Genomic DNA, 25,894 nt, shown 5'->3' on the forward strand with positions numbered 1-25,894 from the left:
GTAAATAAATAGCAAATAGAGAAACTCCTGTGAGGAGACATTAGAAAGATCAGTGATTTGGATATCATGAAAGTAGAAGAAAAATCATGTGTTACAGTCTCTGAAGAAGATTTAAGAAAGGTATCAAATATGTAAAATGTTGCTGGAAGAGGGATTAATCTTATGTTCAAGGAATGCAGGACATGAAGCAGACATAAATTGCAACAAGAACAAATCTATGTAGGTAAGAACAGTGTAATATTGGAACTGGTTGGCAAGGGATCTTCCATCCTTCTTTTTTTAAGAGCTGGCTAGGCAAACACCCATCAGGCATAGCTTAGGTAAAGAGCAGCTCATTTCAGGGCATATAGACAGGTCCAGTGACTTCCCAGGATTTTTAAAGCAAGCTTTTCTATGATTCTTAACATCTCTATTACCTTTCTTTGAATGTCTGATTATATCTCTCTTATTAGGTTTTCCTCTGGCAAAAAACAGGTTTAAATGGTAACATACACTTTTTTTGTACAACTTAACAGTAACATCCAGCCCTTCTCTCATTTGTGTTTCCCTTCTTGAAAAAGATAACTCCATTTATTCATGTAACTACACTGATAAAGATTTTCAAACAAAATGTTCTTTGAAATAAAATGAAATTATATACAATATGTTAATTTCAAAAAAACTTCACATCTTTTAAGATAAGGACATCAGTGGAAATCATTTTAGAAGACAGTTTTCAGCAAAAAGAACTTAATCTTTAGCTTATCTTTTCACAAGAAAAAAATACTGTCCTCGTTTGAAGGAGTGATTGAAGTAGTGTTTCTTCTGTTTTTCCTTTTTGCCATTTCCTGCTGTAAACTCTCCATTACATATCATATGGATTTCTTCACTTTTAAAAGATGATTATGTCTTTCCCAGAAATAAAACCCAACCAAAACATACAGACTGAAAGTGTTTATATTGCATACTAGTCCACTGCCCATGCATGCGAGCACATGTTGAAACACACACACCAGTAATAATATCTCAGCTTTACAAACTCAGAACCCACTTAATCTCTTCTAGCAAAAACCAAACAGGAAAGCCCTACGTCCCCAAATGCTGCTCTGCATTTACCCATCAGGCAGGCTCTGGGTTTCTCTGTAGACGTGATTATTGCTGCCCAATTCTTTGCCTTTCTCTCGGAGCCATACTCTTTACAGAGGATGTCTCATTAGCCTGCACCCCGGCAGGGAGCTGACATCCAATTAACTACCTGACAGTCCTCCAGTGGCTCCCAGTACTCCTCTAAGGCTCTGTTTACAAACACAGGCTGTTGCGCCCATAAGGGAGGGGAAGTTGAAAGTCCCCCTGCCAGGCCAGTTTGTTCAAAATCTTCAGAGCCTTTTAAACAATACCTTTGTAGATTAAAGAGCGGACATATTGCTTGCAGCAGGATGCAAGTCATCCTAATGGCTACATCTGTGTTTGGCGGGAAAGGGAGCAGCAATTGATATGAAAACAGGAGTGTCATGGCAACATGCTACAAGCTGGGTTTCAGCTGGGAAGCCAAAGGAAATCAGCAGATAGGGAAACATGGTTGAATTCTGTTTGGAAATCTACCTAGAGAGTTTGTCCATAGTGATGTAAAGCTTTCTCAGACAAAGAAACAAGCTTTTGGTATAAAATTACAGGTGTAACAAAGTTTGTGCAACATCTGCACCAGGAAACAAGCCATTTTATTAACTCATATAGTAAAGAAGCTGCAAGTCCCCCACACAGTCAAGCAGAAACACAGTGTTACTACACAAGAAGACAGGTTTTCACTTTGCAGACTCACCATGGAGTGTCTCTGCCTTTGAACTGTATGTGCAGGTCTCATTAGTTGGTACTACAAGTTCTGCCGAGACTTTTTTCCCTTCTGTCAACTCCAGAGAAAATAAGGTGCCCAGAAAACTGATCATCGCTACCCAATTTCCGTTTTGCACCAGCTAAACCAAATAACTGCTTGTACTCAGATACAAATGTGCTCTGGAGCAACAACTTCAAACTCAAGTAAAAACTACTCCTAACTTGGCACCTGGGACATCTCGTTGGCAGCATCCAAGATTGGACTTGAAATTCAGATGTTCCTGAGTATTCAGGATTTTTGGATCATGACCTAAATCCATCCCCAGCTCCCTTTCTAACTTATGTACAAAACCGCTGGCTGATCCAGACATTTTCAAACCTGAGCCTAATTCCTTTGAATTTTCACGAACATGGTCTTGTCTTCTTAAATAACCTGCACTTGCTACAGACAAAAACAGTGGCTGTTTTTTGCAGCGAGGAATGCTGACACTGCCTTAAGAAGGTCTCCACTGTCCCTTGCAGCTTGTCCCTTCAGCAGCAGCATGAGCTCTCACAGTGGTCTCCTGTGTTTGAACTCCAACTCATCCAGAGCTGCAGCATCCTCTCACAGAAGGTGATAAGAAATAGCTGAGGAATAGGCAATTATTCAGCTCCAAAAGTAATTTCTACTCTAACCATATGACCACAGCTTAAAGCAGAGTCTCTGCTAAGAAAAGCTCTCGCTGTGTCTGAATTATATTCTAAACCATTGTGTAAAGATCTATTCTACACACTAAATAACTGTTCTACCTCATTGCATTATGGGACTGACAATGACAATTGCCATGTGCATCATGGTTTGACACAGGAGCTGTGAGCCAGCCAGCATAGCAGTGCATAAAGTGAGCTCTGTCACTCTGTCCCAGGTGCTGGGCTGTGCTCTAGCTGCAGCCTGGTCTCAGAAAAACTAAGGGTCTTTTTCAAGTTTCTCATGATGCCCAGAATCTGGCACAGGAAAGTTATGAAAACTTAGCAGCCCTCCTGCTACATTCTCCAGTTTGTCAACACCTGTTTTTTTACTGCTAAAGCCAAAACTAGATGCAGTACTTCAGATGCAGTTTCACCAATGCTTAATAGAGGTCACTGACCATCTCTCTCGACTGGCTGACTGTGGCTCTGCTGATGCAACCTAGTGTATAGATAGCCTTTTCTGCTCACTTTTTCTGTCTAGATAGTCATAAAATAACCTGTTGGCTGTGTCAAATCACTCATCCCTGAAGCTCTTTCCGCTGCTTATTACTGAAATTGTTACCTCTCTATGCTCAGCATTTCCCATTAAGCAAACTATGAGTACACCAAACTGTTTTAACCTATAAACATCCAGACAGCAATAAGCCCACTCTTCCTGGAGACCATGTATGCCCATGAGAAAAACAGCTTCTAACTACACCATTTTGAATCCTGTGTTGTAACCCAATTCACTTGTGAAAGACCAACAGATGGGCAGAAAGAGACACCCTCCTCCCTCCTTTAACTGGTATCAATTCCCATTAAATACTCTCCTGTGCCCAGACTAGGCATGCTGACTACTCAATGCACATGAAATTGCAATCCACCTTGATGAACTTCCTAACAAGTTCTGTGTGTCTCCCTCCTTGTTCCTCTACCAGTCACACTCTCTCTCTAAATTTCCCTCTAATTAATTCCATACTAAACCTTGAAAATCTGCAGGGACCTCTCAGACATCCCTTGTCCCTTTCTGTGCAGGCCTTCTGGGTCCCCAATGGCAAGCTCAGTGGTAAAAAGCTGACATCTGTGCAGCAGCTCACAGGCTGTGATTGCAGGTACAGCATGTGTTGCACCTTGAACTACCATCTCATTTCAGACCCCACCATTGAGACCAATTAAGTGCAGAGCACGCAAGGAGCCGACCAAGCGTCACGTGCCGACTATAACCACAAGACTTAGAGGCCACAAATCTGTTATTACCAAGCTGTTCCTGACAGCAGCATGCTGCCTCCTAACAAAAAGGATAGATTAGGATCAATCAAGTCTCCTTCTGGCTTGTCAGTGGGACTTTGGACCACACCTTCCACCCAAAACTTTCCTCTTCTGCTCTGAACACCTAGCCAGCTCCAGGCTAACAAGGTGGCTGCTGAGTCAAGCATGAGTTGAACCATATGTTCATAATTAGTTAACTTCTTGCTTTGTGGCTAGAGGCAGTATCAATAAATCAGCGACAGCCCGTAGTGGCCTTAGGAGATGCAATGAGAGCCACCCCCAGCCAGCACAGAGCCCTCCCCTCCACACAGGCAACTGGCTGCGTTTCATTCCAGCTGCGGCATTGTGTGGTGAATTAACTTTATCCTCAATTTAAAAAGCCAGCATGAAATCAAAAGAGACTCAAGAAAAAGAAAAAAGAGAAAGAAAGCAAGAGACAGAAGAGGAAGGGGTGGGAGGAGAGGGAAAAATCCTAACAGGTCAACGAAAAGAAAAAAAAAAATCTGGTGACTGACAGCCTACAGGGATGGCCCCGCTTAACCCATTGCTGCAAGGCTGGTTCTTGGCAGCACATCAACTTGCAAAGCCATTTTACTTATTCCTCAATGCTGTGGTGGAAGGTTTCTTGTTACATGCTGAAGAGGGGATCCAGTGATATGTCTTTTCTTAAACCAGTCCAACATACTTTTAGGTAAAGGCCTACCAAAGTGGAGCAAGAGCCACCAGGACAAGGCAAGACAGGATGGCTGGAAACAGTGTCTCAAGGTGAGCACACTGGACCCTGCACTGTGTACTTGAGCAAACAGTGACTGGGGTATATCCTGAGAGTGACTCCATCTCCAGCAGAGTATGTGGCAAGTCACCTGCACTCACTGTTCCACTTCAAACCACAGAAGATAGAGTTGTAACAAAAAATATAATTTTGAGAGTTTGGGTTGCTGGTTGTTTTTTCTTAGTTGTGGGTTTTTGTTGGGTTCTGTGTGTGTCTTCTGTTGTTTGTTGCTTTGTTGTGTTGGGGTTTTTTTTGGGTTTTTTGTGTTTTTTTTTTTAAGAGTAAAGGAGTAAAAAGAGCAAATTAGCAGTGATGGTCCAGATCTGTAGCACAAATAAAGCTCCTGTTTTCAGTTTGTAGATACCAGACCAAGATCAGATATTCTCCCTGATTTAGAAAAGCACATGGTAATAGTCACCCTGCCTGGCATGAAGCCAGACTCTGTAAAGGCAATGGAGAGTGCTAAAGACTTCTAGAAAGTGATCAACAACAAATCCAGAGCCTGTCTATCCTAACATACTCACACCATGTGTGAGGGGAACACAGAGTTCCCCAGGCAACCTGAATAGAACCCGCAACCAAATGCTGTAATGCTTGTTGCTAACTGCTGGTGAAACCATCCCACCTGCCTGGAGGTTTATCTGAAGTTTATCTGCCTGTGTTTGCAGCGCTCCTATTGGCAATTTCCATTTGGTTACAGGTGCACTTGAAAAAAAATGTTGCTGTAAGGTGGAGGAAGTGTTATTATCCTCCTGGGGATATATATATATATATATATATATTCTGTAGTTTGTCTCAAGACTCAGGGAGTATGATTTATGGCATTTTAACTCTTTTACAAAGACAATATTGATTTTGACATAAAAAAAAAAAGTTTTTTTCATTTTGATTCAAAAACAGGCTGACAGCAGCATTGCTCCAGTGAGGGCAAATACATAGATTTACATCACTCAGCAAAATTCTTTTGGGTTTGAAAAATGTTGGTGAAAGAGTATAAGGTGTGGGAAAATTAAAAATAAATAAATAAGTAAAAATCCCAACCTACAGACCAGGACTTATTAAGGGAAATAATCTGGTGAATAATTGTGCTCAGTGAATGGATGAAAGGTAATTGCATGCTGCTCCCCAGATGTCCCCAAAACAAGCAGCCTTTCTGCCAGCTTTAGTATTTGGAAATATCGCAACTTGCTCACACAGCACCATCTGAGATGGAGGGCAAGCAGAAATTTAAACCTCTAGATGGCTCAATTTCCCCCTAAAAACTTAAATCCAGTTGTAAGAACCCGCATTAAGGCTCCCCAACCTACAGTAACAACCGTACTGATGTGCAGCGGTGGGATTAGAGGTGGGGAAGCTCGCCAGCCCTCTAGTGTCCATCTACTGAACACTTCAGAAGTAAGCCATCCCTTTCAGTTCCCAGTACCAACCACATGTTTGAAAGAGAGAATTCTACAGCCAGTGTTACTCTTGCGAACATAACTGCCAACACTTTCAGTGAGCTATTCCTCAGTCAAAATATCTAACCTAGAATCCTCCTCGTCACACATTTGGGGTAAGCTGGTATACAAAGAGATTAATTGCAGGGGGTCACTTTGCAGGACTGCAGCCAATGCAGAAATAAACTCTATACAGCTTTCCAGTTTCCTGGTGAAGCAGTTTGTTCTGCAGGGCCACAGCTCCTTTGTGCCTGATGCTTGCCCAGACTCTTTTTGTAGATTTCTATCTTCCAGGTGATGGAGGTTGCAGATGAGCCTAAGCCCTACCACTGAACTTCCTTGAAATTTGAGGTATCACAAATGATCTAACAGCTAATAATAACACCCCAGATTCAATTAATTCACTTCAGATGAACATTCTGCTTTTCAAACAGCAGCACATCTTTCCACTTCTAAGAGGAAAGCCAACGAGGGCTCATGGAAGAGCCAACGAAGGTCCCAACGTGCACGTCAGGAGGCTGCTGAGCTTCAGTGCCAGCCATGGATGACAAAGCAGTGATTGCAGGTTCTGTGGATGGCAAGAGGTCTCATTCCTGCCTGACTGGAAAAAAAAGAACCTACTGGGGCTTCCGGGCAGCTCAAGAGATGTCATGCAAGTTTCTGTTCCTTTCAGTCCCATCATGAGACTAGGACACAAGAACCTTGAACTAAGAGACCAAGTCCCCTCTCTGAAACCTTCTCTGTTGCACTTTACCCACCTCTTATTTCTTTTCCTGCAGTACTGTTAGTCTGCAATGCAATTGTAAAATTACAGTAAGGCATCGACATGTCCTGCTCTCTCATCTAGGGGCAGTTAAAAACCAAAGATTTCACTTGTTTATTATTCACTCTGAGGCCTTTTTACACTACTTTGGCACAGCACAGGGCTGCCAAGTGGATGTAAACCTCCCCCCTGCCCTTTTCACCTCCAGGATAGCATAAAGTATAACTGAACAAAAAAAAATTCTGTTGCAATTATTCTCTACTGAATATCATTGCTGCAAGGGAAGCCATGGTGGCATTAAAGTGTGTAAACTTTCACTTAAAATTAAATTTCAGCAAAAATTCAGGGGAGAAAACAGCTCTGATGTGTTCTGAATGGAATTCTTCTTTTAAAAAGCTTTGGGTTTTGGAAGACATTTACTCTTTTAATCCATTATATCAAAATCATTGACAAAATCACAATGAAACATTTTGTTCCTTCCTAAAAACAAAAACCAAAGAAGGAAAAAAAATCTCTCACAGAGAATTAAAAAGCATTCAGGTTTCATTCCAACGAGCTGGGCGTCAGGACCTCAGCATTCTTCAAGAAAAGAGATTATTGTCTCCAGCCAGCTCTGGTGTAAGCCTATAAAATCCTCTGCCAATCTTTTAGATGAATTACCAGCCAACTAATTCCTTTTCATCGCCAGTTCATCGAACACTACCTGCATGGACTAGGAGCTGGAATTTTTCTGTATACAGACAGAGTTGCTTTACTAGAGTATATCCCTAGTGACTGTTTTAACTCAGCCTTTGAATAGTGTGCACAAAACCCCTGACATCTTTCTTAGCTCGTGACAACATCCTTCACCTTCTGACCCCGAACACATTTCCACACATCCTAGGATCTCTCTTTCATTATTGATTAGGGAAGGCAATGCCACACAGCTCTGCAGTGAGAGGTGCCCTCACATATATTTACTCAGACCAGAGATCTCTGCCAAAGCTCCCAACTGCCAGCCAAAAATGGAAAGTGCCCAGCTCTACACCCAAGGAGAGATGGAGGGGAGCCAGACTGCCAGCTCCTGAGCACCAGCCAAAAGAAAAAGGACTATTAAATAGGTGAAGCCCAGCACATAGGTATTTGCAGCATGGTGCACACTGGAAGACCTCACAGGCCAGGTTATGAAGCAGGCAGGTTCATCTATCAGTGGCTGATTAGACATGGAGCCCCATTCAGTTCTGCACGTGGTCCCATGAAAATTCATCCTAATTTGCATAAAATCTGTGAGCTAAACTTTTCTGGCAGATCTCCTTGCGAAATACTTTGACTTCAATAGAAAATACCATGGAGAAGAACATGGCTTCCTATCACACTGATCTTTCTCATAGACTCAGCAACTTCCCCATACAATGATAGTCAACACTTGTAACATAGTCAAGAGAAACTGTTTCTAGCAACTGTCACACATGGGCTACCCCCACTGCCTTTGGTTACACAGCTGAATCCCTGTTCTGTGATGAAAAGGTCACTTCACAGCAGCATGGCAACTCCCTTTGGTGATAAACTCTGGATGGAGGAACATCGACACAGAAGAAGCATGCTGCTGGTACCAGACCAAGGCTTTGGTTCCACAGCCACATCAAGCTTTATGTTAAAAGTCCCATCCAATTAGACCCAAAATTAAGGAAAAGTTTTCTGTTCATAATTAATATTTCTCTTGTGGAGCCCAGTTGACACAGGCAAGAACAAAGGGGCTCACTCGGCCAGAGCCTATGTGAGTACATTTTTTATTATAGAAATGTGAAATCCAAGTGACACAATTACAGCTGCTCAAAAGGAAAGGGCAAGACATTTGCAATACACAGGGAATGGGATTGGTTCTAAGATGACAAGCCCATAGGACAGTAAACCAGTACAATTAGTATCCTCTTCAGAAAGAGGACCATTATACTCAGTAGGAACATATTCTAAAGAAAAGTCTAGAATTATAAGAAGTATTATTATTTTAATGCCACAATGCTCTCACTCTCAATAACTTGTGTGTCCTCTGTAGCAGTGAATCCTACACACATACCCTACTACATACACCCAGCACTTTTTCCATTTACCTTTCCACTTCAGGAGATGATTCCTCATTCTTGTATCTGGGGGCAAAATGAACTGGAATTTCAAGCTATGGGAAACCCACCCACTGTGATTAAGAATGAGGTCTGACTACTAGAGGGGAGTTAAATGCTTCTCAGACAGTCAGGAGACAGAAAAATGGTTATGCAAAACCAGCGTAGATTGTTGTTTATAAGCAGGAATCTTCTGCCCTTTGTGAAACACCACTTACATCCACAGGAGAGGACCAAGATTAGCTGTTAACTGAGCAGGAGTAATGACAGATGGGTGACCATTTGTGCACACAACATGGCACATGTTATTAAAACAGATTCCTTACATATTTAATGGGCAAGGATATTCTATACCTAAGTGTCATTACCTATGTATAAAACTTTAAGTATTTCAGATAAATACAAAGCATTGCTTCAAATCTACAAAACTCCATTTATACCAGAAAACATGATGTGGTTGTAATACAATTTTCCTATTCAGCATTAATCACATCCAATAAATACCATCCCTTCAAAACTTTAACATCCCTATGCGAAGACAATGAGCTCCTTGCACAGTTAATTATTGAAAATAAATCTAGAAGATGACCACAAATCTGGAGGAGTAGAACTTCTCAGCACCTTAAAACATTTTCTAAAACTCCACGAATAGTTTCAAATCCCTTCAAGATTAACTGAACATGATAGAAACAAGCTTGGATTTTCATTATTTAACTTGAACCTATGTAGTACCATGCACATACAAATCCATCAGATAATATACATTACTCATAGTAAGTTTCTATATTGCTATAAAATATTTTCCTTTTTCATACTGCTGCTAAACTTCAACTCATTTCCTTGAAAACAAAATCAAAACACCTCTTTTCTCAACACAGGCAATTCACTTCTTGTAATATTAAATTTCCTTCTAGGAATCTATTGAGGATAAATCTCACACCGCATGTACCAGAAACCACAGAAACAAAATCACAAATACATAAGTGCACTGCATACCTTCATTTCACACCAGAAGAAAGTTTTGAAGCCACCACAAGGTTTGTGTCCAGGTAGTATGGGCTCCATCCACTGACTCATCACCCTCACTGCGAGAAATTGCAAACAAACTCACAAGGGTCTAATACAGTTTTGCTATCTTGAAGTCATGTTTTTCATTTGCTTGCTCCTAAAAACTACACAACAACAACACAGAAGAGCTGGAGCCCAACAGCACTGAAGGCTCACTTTGAATAACCGTTTTACAACAAATGAAGTCCCCAGGTGTATTTGCTGCCAGCTGATGATGATTTGAAAACTGGTCACTGGTGTGAGAGTTAGGGTAAGCATTACCCTAATATGTACCAGAAAGAGATAAAAGAAAGAAAAAATTACCAATGTTTTTCTCTAAAACATTGCTGCACTGCACAGCAGTCTGAGTAATTTTGATCACCCATCTGAAAAATGAGCTAAGGTCTGCTGAAATATTCTCTGAGATGAATTCCTGAGGTGTTTATGTCAGGGGAAGATTGTAAAAGCACCTGCCTTATTTGACCTAAAAAGAAAAAGACAATAAATGACAGCATTCTGCAAAGACATCAAGGATAAACTGTGGAGGGAGAAGAACTGTCTAAGCTAAAGCAAAATGTTGGCACGAGGACAAAAGGGATTATACCTGCTATGAATACATTCAGACTGGAAACTAGAAAGTCTCCGAGCCATCAGGGCTCAGTGTATGGTGTAGCCTCACAGTGGGAATAACATAAGGAAAATAACCTAATTAGTTTTAAGAAGGAGATTGAAAAGTTTAAGAATGTCTCAACAGCAGGGGACTGGATTTGGGAAGTGCCTTTTAGTCCTGTGTTCAAGAAGGATGACTGATCAGAGAACAACCAGAACCTGTATCTGCTTACAATTCAATTCAGAAGCATTCTTGCAAATGAGTCTCATCAGGCTTAACTAATCACACCTTTAGTGTGAATCAGAGATTCACGCAAATGACAGATATTTGTGTGTACCTGACTGTAGGTTAATATCTGGAGTTATTATTTGAGCCTCTGTTTCTCCACTGCTACACTAACCATCCTACTGTAGCAGTAGTGGCTAATATGGCAGAAAAATATGGCAGAAAAAGTGAAAAGGACCCTGGCCTGGGTCTGGACATCCACACTGGCACTGGCATACAAAGCAGCACACACTTTAGTAAATCCAACACAGAAGTTAAACTATTTGTAAATACTATTATTTTTCTTCTGTGTTATCATCTCTTTTGAGACCCAGTTCACAACGACCAAAAAGCACTTTTAAGGCCATTTCTACATTAAAAAAAAAATAAAAATAATAATAAAAAAAAAGTTAAACCAGAGAAATCAAGTTTGTTGTGGTTTTGTTTTTGTTAGGTTTGTTTGTTTTGTTTTAATCTGAAGGACTACCTTCATCACTGTCATTTAAACAAGAAAAATCATTGAAATTACAGAAGAAATTATAAGCACAAAGGACACACAAACACAACACATATTAGTGTGTTCTCAAAACTTCAGAAAAGAAATCTCTAGTGAAGCAATACTGTGGTTTTGAGAAACATTTCATCCCTGAACTGTGTTTCCAATTAAAGGGAAGTAAGACCTCTGAAAGACACTGCCTCAGATGAAAAGAATTAGCAGATGATTGTGCTGCATTTTGTTTTACACTACCCATCAATGTGTAATTGCCACCATGACTTGATGATGTTCTATCATCGTGTGTGATGTCCATGTATGATTTTGCAAAATTAGCTCTTTCTCTCCTAGACACCAACAGCATTTCTCTTTCCTTGACAAAAGGTCACACAAAAGTCATCTCCCCAAACCTTCGAGGCTCTTGGGCTGATTTGGTGGGCTGTTACCGTGTACGCTGTTTCACTCCCCAGCATAGCAACCATGGTACTGTGAGTTGACACAACCTGTGTGAGCTCAGAACACAAAGCATTGTCAGACCCAAACCAACACGACACCGGTTCTGTGGAAACAATGGAGTGACCATGGTTTTTCTCCGTAGCTGCTTTTCACTCCAGGATCACACCAGTACTCCTCCCACCAATTCTCAAGGCAAATAGCATGCCTGACATACAGAGCTCTGCCAAGAGGAAACAGAGACAGACACCAGCATTGTGCCAGGCAAAGGGCACTGAGAGCAGCCATTAACCTGCAATGCTTCACCCCACACGCACACTAAGTGGGAAGGAGAACTTGTCCACTCGCTGTTCCACCCTGGGAACGCTTTCAGACCCCCAGCCCCCCTCTGCCTGCCCTCTCTTCCCTAAGAGACGAGCGAGGGGATGGCGCGGGGTGATGACGTCACTGGACCCGCTCGCCTGCCCCAATGGCCGAGGCCGGCGCTCCCGCGCCCTTGAGGCAAGTCCAAGATGGTGGAGGCCCCGGGCCGAGGCCGCGGTGTCTGCAGCGGCTGCCGGGGCCGGGCGGGCTCCCTGCGGGTCTTGCGCCTCGCACGGGATTGCTTCGGGTCCTGAGGGCTCCTTCAGGTTGCCCTGGGCCCGCCCGCCTCCCCTCGGCGCTGCGGAGGCTCAGCCCAGAGCCTCTCCTGCCAGGTGCCAGCAGCCCCGGAGCTGCAGTCTCTCCCGGACCCGTCCCGGCGCTACTCGCTTCCCGCGGGCACTTCCCAGGCCCCTCGTCCGGGGTGCATACCCGGGGTGAGGGAATCACTACTACCACAGCACCCCGGGAGCACCCTGAGGCAGCTCAGTGAAGGACAAAGGGCCAAACCAAGGAGGGCTGCAGTGGCCTTGGTGCTTGTTGCATGACTAAATAGAGCTTGTGTTTCTTGCTTGCTAACAGATCCCTCCATACTCTACACAGGAGAGGGGGTGGCACCTGAAGAGTGGGGTTTATCACAGGAGTTATCAAATGCAGAGCTGGGGTTTAGGAAGGCTAAACCCAAGGCTGGGTGTGGTGTGGATTTGGGGCCTGAGACCTTTTAAAAACATCTCTTCTGGGAAAAAAAAAAATCATCACCTTGGTGAGTGGTGACAGTGATTTTGACATAGCTGCCACTTTACCTTGGGCAGCAACCTAGGAAAATAAAAGCTGAAGAAAAGTAATAAATGGCTGAATGGTAAATAGCCCTCTTGGTCTGTATTGTCCCTGAGCCTTGCTGATAGGGTAATGGCACGGAGCATCCTCCAGGACAGAAATGAAGGATTATTCTTCATGCCAGCCTGGCCTGCCTCCGGCCCAGCCTCACCCCGTGGGCTGCAGTGTGTCCGCAGGCAGGTGGGGTTTCTTCCCCGAACAGCTCTGCTGTGGCAGGATCCTGACTGAACAACTGCTCTATTAGCCTTATTCTCACAATTCCATACACTATTCAAAGACAGACCCTCAGTGAAAAGCTGTTTGGTTTGATATTTTCTGGGAAAAAAACAAACCCTCAAGCTTATCCACAGATTTTAATTGCTGTGGAAATGTGATGTGATTTAGAAATCACCATATGCAGATGATCTCTGTCTTCCACACATTTGTGCATGGCTCTGCAACATTATCCTATGTGATAGTAAATTTTATACCACTATCACAGCACTTATATAGTGAAATTTAATATAGCCTGTGGCTTGACAGGAAATTAATTCCTAAAAAAATAAGACACTCAGAGGAGCTTGTAAATGCAGGCTGTATTATTTTGAAATCTGCACTTCCCTCCTCAGAACTCTCCACAGAAATGCCCTGAATCATATTTGCTCCAACACACCCCTGAGAAGCTGTGGAAAACTCACTCCCTCAGCCAGGCATGTTGGACAAACTTACTTCCTGCTGGATTTTACAACTGCAAACAAACCTTGAAAATAGCAAAACAAAAAAACTTTCCAGCAATACCAGCAGACCTGCTCTGAACATGTGGTATGCTTCCCTGTATCCCTGCTCATTTTCAGGAATGAAACTCAGACACACCGGTTCAGTGCTGTCCTTAAGTGTGTGGAGGCTTTTTTTTTTCCCCCTCTCCTTTTCTTTTCCCTCCTTCCTTGTGTTGATTTGTGGGGCCAGAATGACTTTGATTTCAGCAAGTTTGCTGTTTATTCACGTCACAAGTTTGACAGCTTTACACCAAATCAGATTGCTGGGTTTCAGGAGAGCTCTGAGGCGTCACTGGGAGCTCCTTTAGATTAAACTCGCCTCCCCGGTCTCCCCCCTCTCCCCCTCCTTCAGAGCCATTTAAACCTCGCTGGGGCTTTAACAGAAACGTGCTCCCAAGACCTGCATTTCGTCCTGCCACTAACATGGTAAGTGCTCTTTGCGTTCTCCCGACCTGGAGGCAGGAAAGGAGAAGCCGGTGGTCTCCTTGCCCTGGGGGATGGCAGGAGGTTTTGTGCCCGCTTTTCAGATGGGGAAGGAAGAGGGCTCTGCTCTACCTGCCAGAGCAGTCCCTGCTGCTGCGCCTTCCCATGGGCGAGCAGATTCCCTGCTTGAGGCTCCAAGCTCTGCCGTTGCCTTGCAGAGATTTAGAGCTGCTGCAGATGGGGCTTGTCTGGAGGAAGGAACAGGGGTGAACCCAGAGACACCCCCAGGCTTCGCTGCTGTGCGGTCTGGGACCCCAGCAGAAGAACTGCAGGGGCAGAAGAGAGCGCGGGCAGACTGGAGGTGACTGTTGGCTTTGTGCAGCCCTAGAGCTGGATCAAACCCCCAAGGTGGGAGGAACGGACTGGGCGAGGACAGCCCAGGTCCTCCCTTCCAACTCAGACCCTTACTGTTTCCCAAGAGATGGCAGAAAACTCAGCCACCTTCCCGGCACACACCTCCGTTCGGAGCCCCTTTGCTGCGAGAGGCTGCGGCGGGGAAGCACTGCCCAGCGGAGGCAGCGGGGCGGTGCGGTGCCACCGGGCGGGGTGCGGGAGGGGCAGCCGGACCGGGGCCGGGATCTCCCCCGGGGATAGGCAGGGCCGCCCGAGGCTGGGGGGCTGCCCTAGCACAGGTACCTGAGCACACCCCGGCCGGAGGGGATCGCGTCCCCGCCGAGCAGGGACCGGCCCGCAGCGCCGGGATGCTTCCCACCGGGATGCGTCGGGGCCGGAGCGGAGCTGACACCGCCTCGCTCGGGGTCGGGGAGGGCGGGAGGGAACCGTCCGTCGGTCACCCCACGGCCACGGCCCCTTCCCTCCGCAGAGCACCGGCCGGCCGTGCCCGGAGCCGAACTTGGCCGGAGGCGCGGGCTGCGCCTGCCCCTGGTCCGCCCCCACCGGGGTTTCCAGGGAGATTTGGGCCGCCGTCTGCTCCGCGGAGCCGCCGCAGCACAGCCAGGACCGGCGGGAGCCCCGACCGCCCGGTAAGTGCGAGCCCGCCGCCGGCGGGGAGGCGGGGAGAGGGCGAGGTGGGGAGCGGGCTAATAACCCCTCGGGTCTGCTCGCCCTCAGGCCAGTTCTGCACCCCGCAGCTCGGTGCCCAGGACGCGGTGTGGCAGGCGGACCAGCTGTCCTCCCAGCTCTACAGAAACAAGCAGGTAAAGGCTTCGTGAACCTCCCGCAACCTCGGTTTCCCCCACCCCCCGCTCCCCAAGGTTCCTGAACTTTATATTATGGATCTCACCTTCTGGGTTGCTTTATGGCCCATCTCCCTCTCACTGGCTCGGATGTGAGAAAAGGTGGCCAAACTCTTCGTTTGGGTGTGTTTTGTTCCTTGATTGAAGAATTTGTCTTCTCAGTGTTGTCCTGTGAACCTGGAACAATTGTTGTGGGGTTTCCTTACTCACCTCTCTCCTCTCCCAGCATATTGCACCTGCTGCTTTGGTGCTGGAGAAGACCAGGGGCATGACCAGGGAGTCCCTCAGGCTCTGATGATGCATACCCTCATACTGTTGCCTAGAAGTGTGTGTCCTCCAGAGTCCACCAGGATTATCTTCATGAGAAATGATTCCATCAGGATTACCTACTTACATGGAAGATCAACCGTTTTGACCAAGAAACATTTCCTTCTTGCTTTTTTTTTTTTTCTTTGAATTTTTCTTTTTCATAAATCCCATCAAAGGGTGGGAGAAACTCAAGCAGGTGTTTGAGTGAAGGAACCCAAGACAGATCACTCTGATCAAATACATTGAATTATATTTTGACACAGTGAAGTCAATGCAAATTAATCTAGTCACTTCAAGGTCCCTGGAATCAAACTTGAGACATTTTCCTTTGGCTTGTTTCAGCCTGTGGTCAGCAGATGCCCAGGAGTCTTGGCAGAAGATCCTTTGTCTCCCTAAAGAAGCCTCTAGAGCTATTATCATGAGGCATTAATCTCTCTGCAAATACTTACACTTCCCATGAAAAAGTGTTAGCAGACTGCAAATCAAAACATACCTATTCAACTCTTGGGACCAGTGCTTATCTCAGCTCAATGTACTGGGACTGGCACAGTAGGGTCCAGGATTAAAGGGATCCCTGAGCACCACTGCACCACTGAGCAACACTGCATGGAATGGCAGTTGCACCTTCCTTCTGCAATCTATAACCATAAATTGTTAGTCTGCAGAGCTCCTTCTTCTTCTTTTCCCCACCAGCCAGCTATAAATAAAAGCGGGGGGAGGATGCAAAGAGATGCTTACTGCTGCTCAGGAGATCCAGCAGCTGCTGTCATGCCCATGACTGTTTCTGGCTGTGCACAGGGTTACCTGTAATTATTTTCTGTTATTATTCCGTGGTTACGGGTTTGGGTTTTTTAGAATAATCTTATCTCAAACACTCACTAAAGCATAAAGGAAGTCAAAAGTGAGAACTGAACAGTCATGCCACTTAGATTTACAGAGAAAACATGCTGGAGGGGTAGGTTGAGTTCACAAAGCAAACACCCAGATCATCAAATCCAAGCAGCCTGTATCACAGGGCAATTGCTATTAAGTTACAGAGTCAACATCTATTCATCAGTATCTCTATTCCACAGCTTCAAGATACTTTGCTTCAGAAGGAAGAGGAACTTGCTAGGTTACATGAAGAAAATAATAACCTCCGACAATACCTGAATTCAGCCCTGATTAAGTGTTTAGAAGAAAAAGCCAAGGTATTGTGTTAAAAGCAGTTGTATAGATGTGCAGAAGAAATGGGTTGAATAGGCACATGCTGTTAAAATAATATGGAAAGTCTAAGAGTTTAGACAACCTGCAGTATGAGATCTGTTCAACTTCAGAGTTGCCAAGTTGCTGGTCATTAATCTAAGGTGATGTTTTTCCCCAGACATGACATCCTATAAGGTTCTGATTGTGGAGAGAGTGTAGCCCATGGTATAATTAAGTTTATAAGTTATCTATAAGTAAGTTAAGTTTATAAGCAAGGTAAAATTATTTTGTCCAATTTTTTTTTCAGTGAAAAAATCAAAATTGAACATTTATTTCTTGCATGTGTCTGTTCTGTCAGTTACCACTTTTGATAAGATGTACTTTCCCCCTTTTTTTTTTTTTTTTTTAGTCTTGTGCTTATTTTGTCATCTTCCAATGATACGTTTCTCTTATTCAAGTAAAAATAGTGATCTATTTTTAATTTTTTTAAATTAATACATTGTGTGTTTTCTTAAAGGTGAAATACAAAATTAAACACTTCAAGTTGGATGAAACATCGAAACATCCTATTAAACTACATGTGAAGTGTTTTCTAGTTAAATATTTTGATTCACTGTCTCTTGTACAAAAGACAGTGAAGATAATTGCTTCTTGTCAGCTTAAAGACATATTTTACTATTCCAGCCTTACCCATGAAAATGAACCATTAATTATTTGTTCAGCTCTGTAGATTGGGCACAAGGAGAAAAGCCTGTAAAGGCTTTCCTTTTAAATCCTGTTTCTAGTTTACAGTGTAGTGTATCCCCTCTCTCATGCCCAGACCTGGTAGGAGAAAAGTTCTCCTTCATTGGGCATCTCTCTGTGTCCTGTGTAGGGGAGTCTAGTGAGAGGTGGCTCAGCTACAGCAGGTGGCTGAGGAGTGAATTCACAACATGGGGGGCAGCTTCCTTTTTATTCCTGCCTTCCTGTGGCCATCCCTGGATGCCTGAAGGCATCCCTTGTCCTGGGATAATGGCAACTGTGGTGGATTAATAAGATCAAAGCTACTCAAGTCTGCTGCTCTAGGCACTCCCTGGCCAGGATCACACCTGCCCCAGCATCACTTACCTTTGCATCCTCCCTCTTTGTCACTCTGCCATGTCCCCCCCATAGCCCACTCGCCTGCCAAATGCTGCTGGCAGAAGCAGCCCAGAGCAGTGCTGTACAGCCAGGCAGGAGCTCTTATGTCATTGACAGTGTCAAATTCTTCTCTTTCAGGGTCTGGGTTGTTGCAGAGACTGTAAAAATACAAAATAGTTCCTCAAACCCAAATCTTTAAGCACAAAGTGGGAGAAAAAGTAGCTTTTATAAGGACAGTAGTAACAGTCAGTCTGAGAGAAACAGGTTGCTTCCAGGTAACTAGAAAACTAGATTTTAATCTTTTCTGTAACTTTTTTTCTTTTTTTTTAATAGAAGCTGCTATCCTGCCATGGTCAAAAAAACTGTGCTACTCTTAAAAACACCAAAAGGAGATTAAAAGAAGACCGCTGCTTTGTTCCTCTGGACACTCCTCATGCTTCCAAAGCTAGAAGGAACCTCTTCAATGAATTCACTGCCTGTGAAGAGCAGCCCAGCCCTGCTGTGGACAGCTGGGTCTTGCAGACTTTAGGTTTAAAAGATGTCAACACTATAGATGAAACTTCAGCTAACTACAGTGCCCTGTCTTCAGACCTTGGAAAAGACACATACTGCCTGAGCGCTGGTGAATCAGCAGACTATGATCACACTGAAGGAACAGCAGCAACATTTACCTGCAGCCACGTGCCTCCAGCTAACAGCAGTACCTATCCACAGAGTGAGGACTCCTCCTTCCTTCCTCAGTTTTCTTCAGCACCATGTGTCTCCTCAGCACCAAGCCTTTCCTCCCTCCCAGCCCCTGGGTTGCCTTATTTAACTGGTGATTTTTCACCCAACAAAACAGAAGTGGCCTTCACAACATCTCTGAGTCCTCACCGCAATGTGAGGACACACACCTTCCACCAAGGACAGGCCTTTGTGTGCAGGGGGGATGATGGGGGATGGAGATTCACCTGGGTGCCTAAGCAGGCTGAATAAGGCACCTTGCATCAAGCATTGACTGTCGGGGATGTCAGAAAGAGATGCTTCATCTTGTGCTTGAAACAGGTTCAGGCATCAGAAATGAGCCCTTCTGGGCTCTGTTAAACACTACTGTGTCACTTACCCACTCCTCCTACCTTCCCAGGGTTTCACAGATGTGAGTCCAGGTTGCACTTGGACAATTATCTGCCCCAGGCCAGATGTACAGATTGGATCAACTTCTTTTGTATCCATGTTGAGATAACGGCTCTTATTTGCTCTATTGTTTTCTGTCATCAGCTTTTCCATGTTAACTGGTTGTTTCCAGGCCGGAGTGCTTTCACTTTTGATGATCAGTCCCACAGGTAACAAAATGGAAAGCATTTTGGGAATAAAGTTTGGAAATAGCACCTCTCTGACAGATAACAAAGGAGGCATAGGTTGGAGACCCAGGATCACCAATTTCTAAGTGATTTGTCTCTCTCTACACAGATTGCCTTGGATTAAGGCAACCATGGGTATTTGGTTAATGTGCTACACTAGGCTGACCCACTTACAGTCACAGGGTGCTGTCACATTCTTTGATGATGCCTCAAAATAAACAGAATCTGCTTTTGTTGCCTGGAGGTTACTGAATTACAAGTGATCTCAGAAGTTCAGGGAATTTTAAGAGACTGTGTTTACTACACTGTGTTTTAAAAGTTTGAACCCTGAAAGAGAAACTAGAATTGGAGGTGCTGTAATGACACTGCCATCACCAGCCAAGGCTCTGGCCCAATGTATTAGTGTCAGAAATTTTCTCACTTGTGGATAATTAATACTCAGAGAACTTCTGCTCTGCAAAGGATGCCTCCCCCTTGCCTGCAGCATCCTGCTAGTCTTTTAATGGATTTTCTTCTATGTTTACCTGCTAGATGTTGGAAACCCTTATAAAAGGAAGCCACTCCTAGCTTCATAAACAATTTCTGTGGCTTCAGTGGGGCTTTTCTGCAATGCCATGAGTGGCATTTGTGAAACTGGAGATTTTTTTTCCTAGAGAAAAACTTCTTCACCTCTTTGTCCTGATCTTTCTGAGCACACAGAGATTTATCTGCAATCAACATCAGAACAGAGTCAGGGCTACTTCCTCCACCTCTTCCCTAACCTGATATCCCATTGGGAATGTTTCTCCTGGTTTAGGAAGGCAGAGACACTTAGTGGTCAGTGTGAATTTTTAGTAACCACAGCCTTCAACGTCAACTCTTGCCTCTCCACATCTCTGTCAGGAAGTGGTGACCTGAAGCTGTGATCATCACTACCTTGAGAATGCTTTAGAAAAAGTCTCCGGAGCGGAGTTGCTCTGACACTGCACAGGACCTCTAGTAACAATAATAATGACACGAAGCCAACTGACATGAAGTAAGCTCATCAACAATTTTTTTTGTTACTATTTTTTTCCCATGTTTTAGAGTATTTTGATGTCCAAGAATTGGAAATAGAGTGAGTTGGTTATTCTTGCTTTCAGAGCAGTCCCAGTGACTTTCTTTAAGGAAGAACTTACATCTAAGTAAAAATTATGGCATTTGAGGATTTCCATCTAGTGGCCTTTTTTTTTTTTTTTTTTTTTTTTTTTCGAAAATTAGATATTCTTTTATTTTTAGAGGATAAAAATATATTCTAAGTAGCCTCTTAGAATTGCAGTATGTGGGATACTTCATCAGGAGCAGTAGTGATTTCCTGGAAGTGATTTTAAATTTTAAAAAACTTTTAAGACAGGGCAGACCTCCGGAAGAAGAAATTTGAAAGCATTTACTGGAGGCATTATTGCACTGGACTTAAAAACAAACACCAAAACTCCCAAAACAAACAATGCACACGGAAAAAAAAAATTTATTTGGGGGCCTTGTCACTGGTAAAAACATGGCCACATGAACACTTATTAGACAAGACCTCTCTTTCTGTAACACTTTTCTGGTTTGCAGTGAAAGCAGAAGAAACAATCCTGTCTTTAAACCAATTAATTTCTTTTTCTACCTATCTCCTCTTGCTCTGCTGTATAAGGCAGCACTGAAGAATATACTCCTGCCACTGGAGTTTTTAGTGGTGCATGCAGTAGCATAGAAAATACCTAACTTGAACTCGAGTATGTGACAGGAGACCCTGGTGAGGGATGCTGTGAGGGATGAACAAGATGCAGAGAAATAAACATTGTGGCCAGAGGACTGCACACAAAGTAGCTGCAGGGGCCGCATCTTTGAAGCAGCTGAAAAACATAAGTAGAGACAGATTTGTCTGTGTTTTCCAAGACCGTTGAATGCTATGACTTGGGTGTTTCAGTGCTACGGAGTCAGCAGCAATAACAAGCACGTCTGTGCTGTCAATACTAAATCCTTTTTTTCTATTATTTCTCTAAAGAGAAAGACCAAGCTTTCCACCTGTTTGACATTTCCTTGCCACACTTTTATATTGCTGCAGAGAGCCAAAACTGAAGTGTCAGACCTTTGGTACAATGTCAATGTTTCAGTAGTAACAAAGTGATGGTTGAACCTTCTCTTGTAGCAAGGAGAGAACAGAGAAGAAGAGTTTCATCTTGCTGCTGTTCTTAAAACTTCAAAAACAAATCAGGCAGCTGGAGTAGAGGAGTGGGAGGCAGAAGTTCAAGGCGTTGCTTCTGGTATTGCACTTTGTTTCTGAGCTTTGGTTTCTATGGAATCCACCTCTGGACCAGTTCATAGCAATTTAACAAGAAAGAAAACATGATTTTTTTGCTTCTGCAAGCTGTGTGAGAAATTCCCTCTTGGCAAGGATCAGTGCCAGGCACATACACCTCTGGGGTGGGGAAGTACAAACAGAATGGCTGAGAAGCCCCGAGAGGTTCTTTGCCCAGTGGTGAACTTCATTTTCTGTAAATATCCATTTTGTATTACCATGTGTTTTATTTTTTTTTATTTGAAGTTTGTTTGCTATATTATGCAACTGTAACACATGCAGCTGCATCCTTTAAAACAATCCATGTTTTTAAAGGTATGCTAATAGAAGTCAAAGTTAATTTAACACTTAATATGTTTATGTCCATGAGTTTTGTGATTTAAGAAGGCCATGATTATATGTAAATGTCAATTTTACGAGTTTCATTAAATTATGTCTAATAAAACTTAACATCTAATTGATGCAATTTTTCCTGCCCACTTCAGCTGTAGCTCACACTGCACAGCCCCACACCTGGCACCTACACATCTCTCCAGATGACTGAAAGGGTCTATATGTCCTGCAAGTGCAAGGGTACACACAAGAAAGTGCAATTTTTGATCATAACAGAGGTAAAGATGTAACAGCCAAAGGTATGCTCGTTTTGTCTGGGTTTGCAGAGCATATTGCAGTGATCCATTTTTTTTTATACTCAAAAATAGATTCTGGGCTACACAGTGACTAGGACATGGAAGCATTGTGCTTCTGTTATTATTGCATCTATCACTTAATAGTCTTACACCCTCTTAGGCAGCTGAGCATCCTGATCCAGGACATCCTGATCTCAACTCTGAAATGATGAATTGTAAAATGGCACTGAGGTGTTGCACAAAGAGACTGAAGTGAAGACAGAAAAGCCTAAGTACAGCATGCAGACCTCCATTTAATCAGCCATACTTGACACTAAAAGTAAAGCTGTGTTACTTATTAACTTTTCTTTCTGATCATGGACAGGTTTATTAGTAACCATGCAAAAGCTGGGACCAGAGAGATCTATTTTTCATTGGAATGTGTGTTTATTGCTTATGAAGATACAAAGTGAGCCTTCCTTAATCTCTTTTGCCCTCCTCTAGCAGCCACAATAACTCTATTAGATGATTCATAAACAGTTTGGCTTGTTGCCAGGTACCTGGCCATCCCATCATAAAGAGAAAGCATTCCATAAATAATTCGTGGAATGAGCTGTGATTCACCTAAAATTCCATCTCTTCACTCATTGCTCTGCTTCACTAGTTGTGCATCACTGAATTACTTCAAGGCTAAATATTTACACACGGTGCAGCCTAAGGAAATCAGTATAATAATGGTGCACAAGCAACAGATTATACAAATCAGTAGAGGTGTGGAGATCTGGGAGGTCTGATGTTTTTTTCCTGATTAAAAAAAACCAACCCAAACAAACCAAAAGAAACCCCAGAAACTGTAGTTGTACAGGTATGGTTAGCTGAAACTCCCAACAACTGCCTCAGAAGCTGCCAGTAGTCAAAGAACACTCTCTAAATATTAATCTACTGAACAGTGTTTTGATGAACGTCATCTTCTACCACATTATTCCCTATTAAATGATCACAGAGCCAGGAATTTGGAGTGTGGGAGCCATATAAAATCATGGAATCATTTTTTTTTTAAAAAGACCTTTAAGATAATCAAGTCCAAATGTTAAATCAGCAATGCCAAGTCCACCACTGAACCATGTCCCTAGCACCACATCTACATGCCTTAAACACCTTCAGGGATGGTGACTCCACCACTTCCCTGGGCAACTGCTTGTTCCAGTGCCTGACAACCCTTTCAACATAGATTTTTTTTCATGATATCCAAACTAAACCTCCCCTGGTGCAACCTGAGGCCATTTCCTTTTGTTCTATCCCTTGTATTTGAGAGAAGAGACCAACACCCACCTCCCTGTAACCTCCTTTCATGTAATCATAGAGAGTTGACAAGTTCTCCCCTGAGCTTCCTTTTCTCCAGACTACACAACCCCAGTTCCCTCAGCTGCTCCTCATAAGACTTGTTCTCTAGACCCTTCACCAGTTTTGTTGACCTTCTTGGGACACACTGAAGAAACTTGATGTCCTTGTAGTGAGGCCCAAAACTGAACACAGGATTCAGGGTGTGGCTGTACCAGTGCCAAGTAAAGAGGGACAATCACTTCCCTAGTCCTGCTGGCCACACTATTTCTGATAGAGGCCAGGGTAGTATTGGCCTTCTTAGCCACCTGTGCACACTGCTGGGTCACATTCAGTCACCTACTGACTGGTGCCCTCACATCATTTTCCACCTGGAAAAGCAGACATGTGACACTGTCACACTTTCAGGGGCACAGTGTAGGATATTGGACAAGCTGGAATGCAGAGCAGGAATCCTGGCCTCCAGCTGTGCAGACTGAGGGTCTAAAAGCACAGCTGTCAGCTCACATGTGCAGCCCATACCCCAGATGTTCCAGCTGTGCAAGCAGCAGCCTCCAGGCAGCTGGGGCCTCCGATGTGCAGCTGAGGGCTGTGCTTTCCTACCTTTGGGGATGAGATCCAAGCTTTCCCAGCTCTGGGATTGAGCTGAGGCTGCTCCATCGCGGAGCTCTGAGGTGCGGTCGGGCCCCGCCCGCCGGCCCTGGCCAAGGTGCTGAACCGACACCGGCACCGCCCCTCCCGCCGCCGCTCCGCCCCGGTTCCTGAGCCCGGCGGGGCGCCCGAGCACCAGGGAGGGCATGAACGTGTGCCCCACAAGAGACCCTGCGATTTCTGACCCAAAATTTGTGTAATCCACACGAGCGAAGGCGGGAGGAACAGCCCTGTCCAGTTACCAGCAGTTACCCGTGCTCAAAGGACCCTCTCACACATGATGGGCCTTTGGTTAGAGGAGTGACCATTCTTTCGTCATGGAATGCTTTGGGATGGAAGGGACCTTAAAGATCATCTAGTTCCGACCCCATTGCCACGGGCAGGGACACCTCCTACTAAGACCAGGATGCTCCAAGCCCCATCCAACCTGGTTTTGAACACATCCAGGGAGGGGGGCATCTGCAACTTCTCCGGATAAACTCTTCCAGTGTCTCACAGTGAAGACTTTCTTCTGAATATCTAATATAAATCTACCCTCTTTTCCAAACTGTTACCCCTCCTCCTATCACTACAAGCCCCTGTAAAAAGTGTCTCCCCAGCTTCCTTGTTGGTCTCCCCCTCAGGTACTGCAAGGCTGCTGTTAAGTTCTGCCGGGAGAGCTTACATGCGTATATAGAGATAGATACAGATATAGATATCACTGCATATAAAGAAAGTTTCTGCTGGAAAGTTTCCCTTACCAGTGTTATGAGCTACACTTCATTCCAGACACAGAAGAAAGACTATCAACTTACTCCCACCTAAGACATAAACCAAGAAATCCCAATGAACTCTGAGAATTAACATCCCTTGCAGCCTCTGAAGAATAGCATATTTTATTGTGTATCAAACTCCAGGTATTAAGCTTGATACTACAGAAACATTTGTTACTAAGGAATTAAAATAATCTTTACTCTGTATGTTATAGGACTATGTAAACTATCCTCAGACAGGAATATGGTATCTTATGTTAGAAATTGTATCCAAAATCTTAACCACTCCGTAGTGAATTCTGTTCTTGTTTCCTCTGACTAGGATCATAAATAGCCACCTTTTTTCTAAATTTTTTTCCCAGCCTCATTGTCATAAGTGGGACTTGAAATATATAGTATTTCCACACTCTTTTCCCAACATTTACTCTGGAATTACATGACAGATAGATGCTAAAATTAGTTTCAGTAATAATTAGACAGAAAATAAAAAAACTGCCCTGCTGCTGCTCTCCTATTCTTTGCGCATTCAGTCCCTTTTCAAATATAGTAGCAAAAAAGTGGCTGGGGGAAAAACAAAACAAAACAAAACAAAAGAAAACAAAAAAAAACAAAACAAAACAAAAAAAACAACACATATGTAAATAGAAAGCTTCTATGTAGATTTTTTTCAGATAAAACCACACTGTACCAAAACAGAAGTGATCTTCTGAAAAATACACATTCTTGGCAGTCCTAGACAAAATCCTAATCTGGAAATAGTGTAACTCGAGTCAGCTCAATAACAAGCTCTGAATATTACTGTAAACCAAGTAAGAATGGAGCTGAGAAGTTGTCACTCTGTTATATCTGCTCTACCTACTTTGAATCTCAGTTCCCTCATTTGGACATAGAACTTAACAGAACAAGTAGAAACTACAGGATCCCTTC

General features: G+C 43.7%; 1 protein-coding gene across 1 annotated transcript; it reads left to right on the plus strand.

Moving 5' to 3' along the window:
• Positions 1-14,877: 14,877 nt before the first annotated feature.
• GMNC (geminin coiled-coil domain containing) lies at positions 14,878-19,348 on the plus strand. The gene is made up of 3 exons (XM_071752979.1): positions 14,878-15,318; positions 16,626-16,856; positions 18,304-19,348. Exons 1-3 carry the CDS (start codon positions 14,878-14,880, stop codon positions 18,943-18,945), a joined length of 1,314 nt encoding a protein of 437 aa, XP_071609080.1. The 3' UTR covers positions 18,946-19,348.
• Positions 19,349-25,894: the final 6,546 nt, after the last annotated feature.

This window comes from Heliangelus exortis, chromosome 9 (assembly GCF_036169615.1).
Source record: "Heliangelus exortis chromosome 9, bHelExo1.hap1, whole genome shotgun sequence".
NCBI lineage: Eukaryota > Metazoa > Chordata > Aves > Apodiformes > Trochilidae > Heliangelus > Heliangelus exortis.

Coding starts and splice junctions, on each gene's coding strand:
- GMNC (XM_071752979.1), top strand. CDS start 14,878: ATGCGTCGGGGCCGGAGCGGAGCTGACACCGCCTCGCTCGGGGTCGGG. Junction 15,319..16,625: donor AGCTCTACAGAAACAAGCAG/GTAAAGGCTTCG, acceptor CTGGAGGGGTAG/GTTGAGTTCACAAAGCAAAC. Junction 16,857..18,303: donor GTTTAGAAGAAAAAGCCAAG/GTATTGTGTTAA, acceptor TTTTTTTAATAG/AAGCTGCTATCCTGCCATGG.